Consider the following 13,345-nt stretch of genomic DNA (forward strand, 5'->3'; position numbering starts at 1 on the left):
AGTCTAGCAACAGGTGAAGGGAAATGGTTATTCCCCTTTGTTCAGTTCTTGTGAGACTGTATCTGGAATAAAGTATCCAGTTTTGGGCTCCTGGACAGAAGACGTTAACACACTGACGCAAGTCTAGTGGTGAACCACCAAGGTGGTTAGAAGGCTGGAGTACATGATGTAAAAGAGAGGCTGAAGGAACTGAGCTAAATTAACCTAGAAAAGAGAAGGCTTAAGGGGACAGGGATCTAGTTGCAGTATCCTAAAGGTGGGTTGTTAGGGAACATGAGGCTAGACTCTTCTTGGAGGTGCACAGTGACATTCCAGAAAGGGAAAAATCATTGGGTAAAAAAAAATGCTCCCTGTGAGAGTGGTCAAACACTGGAATTGGGGGTGTAGAGAGGTTGTGGGATCCTCTGTCCTTGCAGGTGTTCAGAACTTGGACATGGCCTTGACTTTGGTTAGGTGAAATACCTTCAGAAGTTGTTGAGCTGAGATTATTCTGATTTCTGTGCTGTGGCCTACTTGCATACTTCTATTGCATCACCTTTGTAACCTAAAAGTTGCTTTGAGTCTCTGTTTATCTGAGTCTTTTTCCCTGTCCTAAATATTTACATTTTGTGCCCTGCTGATTTTGCTCTGTGTCTTTTTGAAATGGACTAGAACATAGACTGGAGCCTATGTTCTGAAAATGCAGTGCAGGAACCTGTGGAACTGCCTGCTCTGTAATGTGTATTACTTTCTATTCTGTTCTCTGTGTATCTGGCCATTTTGTTAGGGTTTGGGGGGTTGTTTTTTTTTTTTTTCACTTCTGCTTTGCCCTGGCTTGAGATTTTACATGATGTGCCTGGAGTGCTGCTTGCCTGAGGTTTAGATTTGACTCATTTCTGGTGTTACTTTTCAGTATCTTGCCTGTGTTTAATACTGGATTTTAGCGTTTTGTTTCCTGTTGACTTACCTGATCTAGTGAGGTCCCATGCAGTTTCTCACAGCCCTTCTCTGATTTTGACCAACTGGAATGATTTTGTCCTCTGTAGTGCTAATTTAAAACAGTATCGCTATCTCACGCATCCTTTTAAAAACTGTAAGGAGAGATGTTTGCAATGGTTTATCATCAATACTCATTGCCAGGTAAAGGGTGTGCATACCTACAAACCACTTGCGTTCTAAGGTAGAATAAAAATAACAAGTTCTGCTGTCAATCAGCAGCTTGATGAGGCTTGGAATTTTGAAGTAGCCAAGCTGCATTTTAAAAATAAAACCAAACCTCTGCATGTCGATTACAGCTGGGGTGTTAATCATGGTATGTACAGTAGTAATGTAATATAAATATTTTGAAATGTGCCAAGTAATATTTAAGAAAAATTATCTCTTGATAACACAGTAGTACCAGCAGCCGCCAAGAGAGTCCTTCAGTTCCATCTTCTAAGGAGAATGAGAAAAAGCTTTCCCGTCGTGAAAAGATAACTAGCAGTATTGAAGAGCAGGCTCATACGGGTATGGATGATTCCTTGCCGAGTGATAGTATCTTATCGCTGCCAGACGAAAAAGGTTAGCTGTATTGTTTGTATGTGATGAATCTGAAGGTGGTAAAGGGGGAGGGAGGTGCTGTTTCAGAATTAGTTTCTGAAATAAATGAGGGAATATGTGTGAAGAAAGCTGAGCCCCAGGTGTATTGGTAGCGTCTTAAGAGGTAACAGAGGATGGCACAGGGAGATGGGAACCTTTGAAATTCTGCACGTCAGAGTGATGGAGTCTGTGGGCCATTCCACTTTCTGCTGTGCTATCTGTAGCCAGATGTTCACTTGCTGAATATGCAGGCTGAATGCCAAATGTTTCAGCAGCCCCAGAAATGTGTTTATACCTGTGTACAGAAGTCTGTTAGGTCTTTTGAAGCTAGATAAAGTATTTCATGATGTCCTCTAACTCAAGGACACCCCTTTCTAAACACTCATTTTTCTGCATTAGAGTAATTATCTCCTTGTCTTTACTGCCCCCCTAACTTTACTGAGGTGAAACAGAGTAAAACTGCATTCACGGTACACACCTGAGCGTAAAACCACTTCCCTGATTTCTCCCCAGATTCTGCTTCTGTTGCAACAGAGTATTCCCTGAAATTTGATGAGTCCATGACAGAGGATGAGATTGAGGAAAAGTCTTTTCGGTCTTTGCTGCCCTCTGAGAGTCATCGCAGAAATAACTTGGAGAAGAAGCGGGGTAATCGTGATGATTCTGATGAGGAAGTCTCCCCAGAAAAAACAGCTCTGTCATCTATCAAGGTAGGTCAAGCAACCATAGTTAAGGTAAATTAACTGAACTGAAATGGTTAAGCTGATGAGCTTCAAGTGAGCCGTTCTTAGTTGTGTTTGCAAACTGTAGGGTTCTTTTTCTCCCTGTGGTTCTTTGAGCATCTGAAAACATAGAATTGTGTGAATCATGCGGTATGTCACTGTTGTACAAGTGCGATGACTTGACTTACGGAACAGTCCGTCCAGGCCTATACCTGTTCTCTTGTGGCTTTGGAGAAGAGGAGTGACTTTTTGAGGTAGGTTATAAAAGCCCAGTGGATTAAGTATTCCTACTATGCCTACACACAGCTAGGAAGTACAAGAGGATGCTTCGTCTCTCTGGCCCAAGAGGGGAAGTCCCAAAACTGTCACGCAGCCCAGGGCAGAAAAAGCTGGTCTGCACAGAGCTCAGAGAAAAAACAGCTTCCCTTCTTACATCTGTTTTTGTGTGTGTGTATATCTTTGTATATGCACACACACTTTGTAATTTAAAAAAGCCTTGGAATTTCTGTATTATCAAATCATGCCAAATTTGTCTTGCCTTCTAGGAGCTAAGCATGCCATTCTCAGGGGGGCAAGATAGTTTCTCTAAATTTACCATGGAGATGGTAAGACAGTACATGAAAGAGGAGGAAATGCGAGCAGCTCATCAGTCCTCACTGCTTCGGCTCCGGGAGAAGGCTCTGAAAGAGAAGACCAAGGCTGAATTAGCTTGGCTGGAACACCAGAAGAAGTAAGGCAGCTCTGAATATACACTGTTGCTGACCGACCATTTTCTTGTACTTCTACTTGATTTTTTTTTTGTAAGATTTTGCTTCCACCCCAGCCCTCTCTTATTAAGTATCAATGGTTGAACTAGTCTTCTGACATCAGTAATCTATACAAATGTTATTGTCACTTGGAAAGAACAGAACCCAGTTTGTAAGTGTGCTTTGATGTTTACATTGAATGCAGTTTGATAAAAGAGAATTTCATTGAAACAGTAGAACATCAGATGTTTGTTGTCAGTCAGAGAAGGTAGTTCGCAACCATTACTCTACAACTCTTAATTCAAGAATGTATAGAACTGTCAAACAGTTAGAATGTTATTTGCTTGATGTCTGTCTGAGGTCATTTTAGTTGACTCAGGCCAAATTTTGTGAATCTGGGTACGTGTTGTCCTTAATTATTTGTTTCCAGCCTAACATATGCTTTGTCCTGGAATGCCACTTGAAGTACCTAGTGATACTACTAAACAGCGGTGGCCAGATTTAATCAATAATACTTTTCCATGGTCACTCTCTGCATGAGAGTACCATTGTTCACTAGATGTTTTCTTTCAACTGCTTATCATTGTGGGTTTGATAAAGGATTGTGAGGTAGTGACCCACGTGTCCTTTCTTTTGTCTTTCTCAAATGGTGAGCATGCTACCTCTGCAGAACTTCTGCACGTTCATATGAGATCTCGTATTACTGCACTGGCCTTTTAACTGTGCCTGTCTTTGACTAAACAGTACAAAATATTCCACTATAGAGAATGCCAATGTTTAAGTATAGGCATATACTCTTCTGCAGGTTAGGAAAAGTAAACTTTTTTTTTTTACTTTAAAGAGTAAAAGGCTCGTTGTTGTTCACTTTTTTCTTACTTAATCATTTCTTCCAATCTGTTTGCAGGCATTTGCGAGACAAGGGGGAGGATGATAAAATGCCTCCTATTCGAAAGAGGCAGCGTGGTCTGCTGCTGAGATTACAGCAGGAAAAGGTAACTGATGCTCTCCAGGAAAATCCTGTTGAAACCCCTGTGTAACCATTAAATGTTTCAGACACTGTAAAAGCTAAGAATTGAGAAAACTCCATACTAGGCTTTTGGATAGGCAGCTACCAGTATTTCTTACCAATAAGTTTTATTTGCATTTCGGTAGTATTTAACACATTGTTTAAAAGGGTCCTTCTGTATCAGTAATCTCACTGGTTGAGACTTAGATATATTAATTGATCTTCTGTTCTTTGCTGCTGAAGTTCAGGCTAGTTACTTTATCATGTAATTTCAGTCATTTTAAACCCATAGCGTGGACACTGTGGCAGCTTTAGAGTGTTTTCTTGAGAGCTGTCTGTCACAGTTCTTACGCTTAATCCTTTATACCTAAAAGGCAGAAATTAAGCGTCTTCAAGAGGCTAACAAGGCTGCTCGGAAGGAGAGACAACTGATCCTTAAACAGCAGGCAGAAATAGAACGAATCCGTCAGACTACAATGAAACTGCAGGAAAAACTGAAGTCTGCAGGAGAAAACAAGCTGGTAAGTGTTCAGTACAGAAGCTGGAGTCTTCCCTCTTTGGCCGTGCAGATGGTATTTGACTTCAGTGTTTATAGGCATGAAAAGCTACTAAATTGGACCTATCACTTGGAAGTTTTGTTTGCCTCAAACAGTCTCATCCTCTTTATCTCAGCAATTTTATGTTTAATGTCTTTAAAGCATTATTTAAGGAAATGCATTTGGAGAAGTTATAAAATATTTTAACTGGGCAGTAGATGGTGATTGTTAATTCTCAAGCTTAACTAATGACTTTGGGAATATCAGTTTTTTGATGCTTAGATCTCTCAGGCTCTGATTTTGTTTGATTGTTTGTATACCCCAAAGAACTAAATGTAAGTGCTAAACCCAAAACTTGCTGCTTTGTGTGTGTGTTAGTGTCATTACACTAAGTTTCTTTCATCTGCTTTATGAGATAGCAAAACAGGACTTTGATAACTGTCTGCCTCCTTACAAAATTTTGAGGAGATGCAAGTTTAATAATAGTAGTATAGAAAGGATTGGTTTCCTGTTTGGGTAACTGAATTATGGTGGGTTTATTCTAGATACAGTTAGGGGATAACTTAAATTATGGAGAAAAAGGGTGTACTAAAAACTTTGTGTCAAATAAAAATGAAGTTGGAAAATGAAGTTAAATCTGCAGGTGGACAGACTTATCTGAAGTAGTCTTTGATGTACTCTCAAGAGAAACAAACTAAATTAACACAATTTTTAAGAAGATGATAGAATAACTTCTCCTACTTTCAATGTTGATTTTTTTTTTAACACTTAATTGCAGGAACTTCACAGTGAGGATGACATCAAGCAGAGCAATGGTTCTAGCCCACTTCCAACTGATGCAGAAACACGCAGCCCTTCCCCAATCTCAATCTCCAGCAGTGAGACTAGTAGCATTATGCAGAAACTTAAAAAAATGCGCAGCAGAATGGATGAAAAGTAACTAATTTTTTTCTTACCCAAAAGTTTACTATTTTAATAGAACAAGTTGGTTTGGCCACTATCTGCACTAAAAATGGCCATCAGAAAAATTACAGAGGTATTGATATCACATACGCTTTGATCTGAATTGTCTGAAAAATAGCTGATTGGAAGCATTAATAGAACTGTATTAATCTTTGAATATAATATTTTAAAGGCTACAATTCTTGCATGAATACTGAGATTCAAACATTGTTAGTTGGCAGTCCATGTGGTCAAGGTTTTATTGTAGAAGATTGGTTTTAATGTTCTTTGTACTTGATAGTCAGTAAAAGCACATCAATTTACAAGATTTTGATGTTTGTGTATACAATTGATGGTACATCTTGTCAGGGTTCCTCTTGCAATGAGAGACCTGAAGTCAATTGGTCAAAGTCATGCCTGTACTTTGTATCTCCCCTTTTATTTTAAAGGGAAAAAATATAGGAAGTGAGACTCTGAAATTACAGTACCAATTTTCATCTTGAATTGAAGCATAAGTTATAAATAGTAATAGTCTTATGCAAAAAACTAGTAACTGAGTTTGAGATCTGGCTCTCAGAAAGTTGTTGAGCTTGTCGGGCACATGATTTCTACCTTATTACCAGCTGCTGAATTTCAATTCTGATTGCATTAAAATCAGCTAGGGATGAATTCTGTAAGTATTTTCGTAATTAATGGAGGTGGTATGTGTGTGACTAAGAAGACAGGCAGTTAGTAAGACCTTTCTTTTCCTCCTATGTGGGCAACAGGTTGGAAAAATGTTGAAAACGGTTGTTAGTCTTCAGAGGAGATAATGAAGTATATGTGCAGTTCCTGGGTCTGAAAACTGAATCTGTTGATTTCACCTGTTAAATTGTTTTGAATCAAAAATTGTTTCTGCATCTTTTCCGTGTAGGAATTACTTTGTCTGCACTAAACATCCCAAATGCTTTCCCAGCATGTGCTCATTAGATGAAGCCTTAAATTCTTATTTGAGACTAACCCATTAAAATTCTGGCCTCTGCCAGTTACTGCAAGGAATAGTCTTTGCTTAAACGTACACACAAAAAATTTTTTTTGAACTTATAACCAAGGTAGGTCACTATATTTTAGTCCATATGCGTGGCTTTTGTCATGTTTTCTCTCTTGAGGCTCCTAACACAGCTGGATAAAATACCAGAAAGCAAGCACTGCCATTTGTAAAGGCAAGGTCTCTGTGACTCCTTAGCACCTTATTTGCTTGTAATCATTTGAGTATTTGCCACACTTGCATGTATTTGTGTATGATGAAGATAAAAAACAGTGGTAGTAAGTGAGGATTTGGTGTAAGTAGGCAAAAACCAAAAACATGTTCTAGTTACATGGTCTTCATGTTCTAGCCTGAACTGATGGCTATTTTATTCATACTCTTCTGGTAGGACCTGGTAAACTGAACAGCCAAAATCACAAATGATTTCAAGTTTCTGAAGTGTCATATTACCAAAACTAAACTCTTGCATTCCAAGTCATGTGAAAACCACCCCATCGTTACTGCAGCAAACTCTTTCTCGAAGTATGTTTTGAGGTTGGTAAATGGCTTAAGATGGGGACTTGAAAAGGATGTGCTCTGTAGGCCATGTTGACTTCTAGGGTTTCAAGAAAACAGAATTTTTCTTCTGGTCCTATTTTTTTTTTAAAATAGAGTCTTTATCTTATTTTTTCCACCCGAGATTCAGCATACAAAATTTCAAATGGTGATATAGTGTTACAAAACTAAGTTACATCTTATGAATTTTGAGATTGTATTAATACTATAAGAGATGACAAATACACTTTTATCTTCAAGATTTTGTATGCTTTTTTTACCAAGTAGTATTTTTGTCAATATTGTTTTTGAAATCTTATTATTTCAAAGTGCCTTCATTTCTAAGCAACACTTAATGATTACAGAAAGAATTATGTATTAATAAATAATTATTCTTACTATTACAAAGGATAGTAGTAGATACAAAGTATGTTCTATCCTTAAAGATACTTTGTCAGTCCAAAATATTACTTACCTGGAAAATACTTTTCAAAAGGTGGATAGTGGGATTTGAGCTGAAACAATTGCTTTTAGGAGGAACAAGTGGAAATTGCGTGTGATGTAACTTATGTGGTCGTGTATTTCTGGTTTTATGGTTTTATCTTGGGTTGCTATATATGTTCAAAGGAAGTAGTATTTTGTATAAACATAAAAGATTCTCTAGAACTTGATCTTCCTAATTCTATTGCTTTTGCACACCTTTTGCAGGTATTTTGATAGTGATAGCAGTGCTTATTGATTGAAAAACAGTGCCAACTTGGTATCTTTTTTTTAATATCCTTATTTGTAAATGCATAAGAATAATATTAATGTAATAGAGTAAGGTGTTTGGTTCGGGGTGTAATGATAGGAAGCTGCTGTTTGAAGGGAATTAATCAGATTGCGAGACACTGCAAAACGAAAGAAGCTGAATGACAAATACAAAGGAACTAGAGGAAGGAATTGGGAAACCCTGCTATGCTGGATTTGCTATACTCCATTGCAAAGTGAAAATCCTTTGGCTTTTTTACTTATGAGGCAGCTTTAATATTTCTCTTCAGCTAAAAGGGGAATGAAAGAATAGTTCTGCTTTAATTTTAATTGATCAATCTGTGTAGCCTGCATGTGAACAGGAGCATGCTCTGTCAAAGAGAATTAACCACTTTCCCCTTGCTTTCCTTGCATATGCAACTTTAATGATAATCTGTGCAATAGAAGAACTGATTAAACGCTCATTTTCTTTTGCATTTCCTTAATATGCTTCTTACCTTGCATTTCAGTTGATAGAGCTCATGGAGCATGGTATTTTTCTATAAACATGATAATTCATTAGGAATTAGCTTAAAATGGTAATTCATTAGGAAATACCGTTTTAAGCACAGCTGTAAGTTTATGTAGGTTTTTTTTTTTAAAACAATATAGTACTTCAAACTTCAAATGAAATACGTGAGTATTCTGACACCAAGTCTGCACTTTGTTGCTTGTTGCAAATTACAGGTATATCTCAGACTTTTCCTGGAATTGCTCATGTTTTAAAAATAGATTATTTAATTTTATTTTTTTTTTTTTTTTTGCCCTTTCACTGGTGCTTACCTTTGGAGAAGTAATTTTACTGAGGTTTCACCAGGTGAATGAAAATGTATTTAAAGTTTCAGACTAGCAAAGTTGTTCATATCGCAAAACCAGCATGCTATTTAATACTAATAGTATACTCTATCGATGGTTAGAATAGTAGGACTTGCAAAAAGATCAGGTTGAGATATGTTAACCAGTGCATGTGGAAGTCTGCATCAAAGTAATAAACTCCTTCAAAATTTAAAGAAAAATATAGCAGTGTGAAAGTAGCTTGCCTTTAATTAACAGAAAATGAAGTGTTATAAGTGTATGTGTGCTATTACCTTCTGCATAACAGTGTATAGTTTTTCTACTTCAGATGTTGGGTAATAACTATACAATGTTAAATGCAATTAATTTTAAAGGTCTTTGCTAGATGCTATCCTTTTCTCGTTCTTTCTGCCTTTTTTGCTATCTTAGTTTTAAACTCTTCCTCCTTATTTTGTAGACACTGCTCTCCTGTTCACTACTTCTTCTCTGTCTTTACGTCTCACCACTGGGCCTCTCTCAGTGTCTGTTTTCCCAACCTCCACCCCAAATTCCAGCTGTATATCTACAACCAATTGGTCAGGTAACTGTATCTTTTTCGAGTGATAGACTCTTTGATAGAGCATGCTCTGTTCAGTCCTAGAAAGTCAAGAGGTTCTTCATCAGTGAATGGTTTTGACACTCCTCACTGTTTCCAGATCTTTGTTAATGATGTAGACAGTGGGATTGTGTGCACCCTCAGCAAGTTTGCGGACAACACCAAGCTGAGTGGTGTAGTTGATTCGCTAGAGGGAAGGGATGCCATCCAGAGAGACCTTGATAGGCTTGAGGAGTGGGCCAGTGTGAACCTCATGAAGGTCAGCAAGGCCAAGTGCAAGGTCCTGCACCTGGGTCAGGGCAATCCCCAGTATCAATATAGACAGGGATGAATGGGTTGAGAGCAGCCCTGCAGAGAAGGACTTGGGGATGCTGGTGGACAAAAAATTGGATATGAGCTGGCAATGTGCACTTGCAGCCCAGAAAGCCAACTGTATCCTGGGCTGCATCAAAAGAAGCGTGGCCAGCAGGTGAAGGGAGGTGATGCTCCCCCTCTACTCTGCTCTCATGAGACCCAATCTGGAGTACTGCGTCCAGTTCTGGGGTCCCCAGTGCAAGAAAGACATGGACCTGTTGGAGTGGGTCCAGAGGAAGGCCACAAAAATGATCAGAGGGATGGAATGCCTCTCCTATGAAGAGAGACTGAGAGAACTGGCGTTGTTCAGCCTGGAGAACAGAAGGCTGTGGGGAGACCTTATTGTGGCTTTTCAATATATAAAGTGGGCTTATAAGAAAAATGGAGAAAGACTTTTTGCCAGGGCCTGTAGTGATAGGACAAGGGGTAACAGTTTTAGACTAAGAGAGGGTAGATCTAGATTAAATAGAAGGAAGAATTTTTTTACTATGAGAGTGGTGAGACACTGGAGCAGGTTGCCCAGAGAAGTTGTGGATGTCCCCATCCCTGGAAGTGTTCAAGGTCAGGCTGGACGGCACTTTGACAATCTGATCTAGTGAAAGGTGTCTCAGCCCATGATAGGGGGGTTGGACTAGATGATCTTTAAGGTCCCTTCCAACTCAAACCGTTCCATGATTCTAATCTCTTACTCCTACTGTGTTCTGAGTGGCAGACAGATGGGTTCACTTTGCTCCCACTGTCTGGTCACTACTTCAGAATAGCTGCTAAAACTGTCTACTTTGGGCTGAAAGTCAGTATTTCTTGGTTATAAATGTACAAGTACAGGTTAGAGCACCAGGTTAATGCTTCCAGGTTATTATTTGGAATGGATGGATAAAATGCATTATGTTAGCACCATAGAAATAGTTAGACTTTGAAATCATGCTGGTGTAATCTGAGTGCTGCTGCTTCCTCTTTGCTCCCCCAGATTTCCAGTTTCATAGGTGCCAGATGTGGTTTTGCATTTTTTTTTTTTTCTGTGAAAGTGCCCCTGCTTTTGAGGATAAATGTGTACACTTGGTGTTGCAACTGGAACCCTCCAGACTGTAGTAAATATTAAGGCAGTGTGTATGCTACCTTGTGGCTCTGACCTTTTAAACCCCAGGGTTATAAAAGGGTCAGCATCTTTGGCCATGCTGCTTTAATCCTCGTCTTCCTGTAGGTTGAATGTTGGAACCCCCTTTTTCTCCCATCACTTCTTTTGACTTGCCTTTCTTATTAGGTAGTCTTTGTGTGGTGATTAGTTTCGTGGTCATTTAGGTAATTGTCCGCCTGTTTGTGGTCTTCTGGGTTAATTCATTTGACATCCGCTTTTAAGGAGTCCTGCTCTTTTGAATCCATTTTTTTCAGCCTTTCTTTTGCATTTTATTTCAACTGGACTTGCCTCCCTCAAAATCCAGTAAACTGTGAAGATCTGGACATTCTGATGAAGTCAAACAGCAGGTGAAGGAAGAAGAAAAAGTTGCCTTTTGCATTGAGATCATTGTAATAATGACCTCCATAACGAGTTCCAAATACATGATCTGCTAGGCAAATTGGAACTGATGTGTATCTGAAAGTAAAGAGTTGATAAATCTGATAGTGCTGGTGAAAGACACAACATAAGCATGACTGTCCGTGTCATGTTTGTAATGCAATTACTGTTGGTAGTCTAGTTTCTTAATGATAGTAATCTGTCGGTTTTGCCTAAGAGTAGACGATGTTTGATGTTTGTCTAGAGAAAGTGATAAAGTAATGCACAAAATCATGGAATCTGTCAGCTTGAAAGTGGCAGGTGTTCCAGAGACTGAGGCGCTTCTATTTTTCACCTGCTTTTGTTTTGACCAAAGAAGAGAAGATTGTGGGCATGTCTTGCTGGCTTCTGAAGCTTTTATCTTCGCATCATAACTTGTCCACCTTATCTGAATCTGTCTTAGAGAAGGACTTATCTGAATCTTACCCTTTCTGATCAACTGCCAGCTCACTTTTCCAGGGAACAGAATGAACGCTAAGTGAGCAAACAAGAAATGTCCCTTAGCAGGCGAGACCTGCAGATTAGCCAGTTGGTTATTCCAGTCTCTGTAAATAAAAGGGTTTTTTGAAACACGAGAGATTAAAAAGCACAAATGAAATTATTATCTGCTTTGCAGCTTAAAAACTTTGATGCTAAGTGTTTGGGATGGCTTGAAAATTACAAATTATAAAGGCATTTGCAAAGCAAAATATCACAAGTCTTTGAAGACTGCCTTTTTAGGCACCACACCTTCTGTACCAATGACGAACTCTCGCTCTGGCTGGCAAACCGTGTATTTTCTGCAGATTGTTTCTATGACTTCTTAAAAATTTTAGTGTAGGAGATGAATGGATTGATGTACACTCTTCTCTAGGCTTGGCATGTCAGAGGAAGTGTGTGCAATTGATGTTGAACTTGCTTCCATTTACTATCTTAAAGGTTAAATGCTATATGGTCTTGGTTACTTCAATATTTAGAAGTAAGACTAGAGATACTGTTGTTCAAGAGCTGGCAAAGAGGACTAGTATATGCACACAAACCTATTCATACCTATGAAGTTCTCTAAGAATTTCCCCGTTTGTGAGGTTTCACGGATCACTTAAGAAATCTTTGTCAGAAAGAAAAAAAAACCTGCTAATTTTCAGCATGAGCTTTACTTTTTATCTACTCTTAAATTAGCAGCCTGATCTGTTAGTACCTGGGAAAAACAGCCCTGCATCCTTACTCTCTTGATGCTGTCAGCTGACAATTAACATTCCAAGTGTGGCAATCCACAGAGATGATGCTTAAAGGAAAAAGGATAAAAGTTCCAGTAATTCAGGAGAACTATTAATACAGAATCGCCTTCTCTTATAACTATGTATTTGGAAAGAACTGGGCAGCTGAGGTTACAGTTTTTCTGTCGTTGGGATTACGAAAAAGAAAGGTTCATTTTTCAAACTGCTTTCTTGAGGGTTCCAGTTTAATACCACAGTTACTTTTCACATCCTGAAATTGGGAACTTATCCTGTTCATTTTAGTGCATAGTTAGTATCACTTTTAGTGGTTTTGAAGATCTTTAAAATGTAAGCAGCGTGTTTACAGTATGTTGTAGACTTTACTTACTGCAAAGAAAAAACCTCTTGTCTACTTGTTTGGGTTTTTTCAGCAGCACATCAGAAGTTTAGGAGATAGTAGTTAATGTGGATATTATCCTAGAAAACAATTTGAACAGCTATAGTTCTGGGAATTGTGGCAATAGAGCATCTGGGTATCAGGACCTTTGAGTGTGGTTGGCTGTTTTCCCATTGTCTTCTGCTCTGTCTGTCAGGTTCCTAACTAAGCGAGAACAGAAGCTGATGCAGCGTCGACAACATGCTGAAGAATTGTTGGAGTGGAAACGCCGCCTGGATGCAGAGGAAGCAGAAATACGGCAGATAGAAAAGCAGGCTCTAGCTGCCTGGGACAAAGAGCTGCTCAAAGCCAAAATAGCCAAGAAAGATCTGGGGGATCAGAGGACTGAGCCCAAAGGTAATAGGAAGAGGGGGGATGTGATGCAAATGACAAGAGTAAATGCATAATTTGATACAACGATTGCTTAGGTTCGCACTTTCTTCCTTTTTTGATGTTTTGGTGGTGGTGGTTCTTCTCTGGACACTCTTAGAATCTCAATTTCTGCACTCTTTACTGCCTTCTGTTGCCTTGTTCTTTTAGCCCTGTTTTACACCTTAG

At 38.8% G+C, this 13,345-nt stretch overlaps 1 protein-coding gene across 5 annotated transcripts in view; it reads left to right on the forward strand.

The window, feature by feature from the left end:
* CEP350 (centrosomal protein 350) overlaps window positions 1-13,345 on the forward strand; it is a 67,055-nt gene that overhangs the window by 30,822 nt on the left and 22,888 nt on the right. For 4 of the 5 annotated variants that reach the window (XM_009275879.1, XM_019471163.1, XM_019471162.1 and 1 more), the window contains exons 21-28: window positions 1,373-1,539; window positions 2,071-2,267; window positions 2,825-3,009; window positions 3,930-4,017; window positions 4,406-4,552; window positions 5,346-5,503; window positions 9,112-9,234; window positions 12,945-13,144. In XM_009275879.1, the coding sequence (XP_009274154.1) occupies window positions 1,373-1,539; window positions 2,071-2,267; window positions 2,825-3,009; window positions 3,930-4,017; window positions 4,406-4,552; window positions 5,346-5,503; window positions 9,112-9,234; window positions 12,945-13,144 (1,265 nt within the window). The remainder of the gene's footprint in view (window positions 1-1,372; window positions 1,540-2,070; window positions 2,268-2,824; window positions 3,010-3,929; window positions 4,018-4,405; window positions 4,553-5,345; window positions 5,504-9,111; window positions 9,235-12,944; window positions 13,145-13,345) is intronic. The other variant, XM_019471165.1, reaches the window with a different exon arrangement.

This window comes from Aptenodytes forsteri, unplaced genomic scaffold, assembly GCF_000699145.1.
Source record: "Aptenodytes forsteri isolate BGI_AS27 unplaced genomic scaffold, ASM69914v1 Scaffold289, whole genome shotgun sequence".
NCBI classification, from domain to species: Eukaryota; Metazoa; Chordata; class Aves; order Sphenisciformes; family Spheniscidae; genus Aptenodytes; species Aptenodytes forsteri.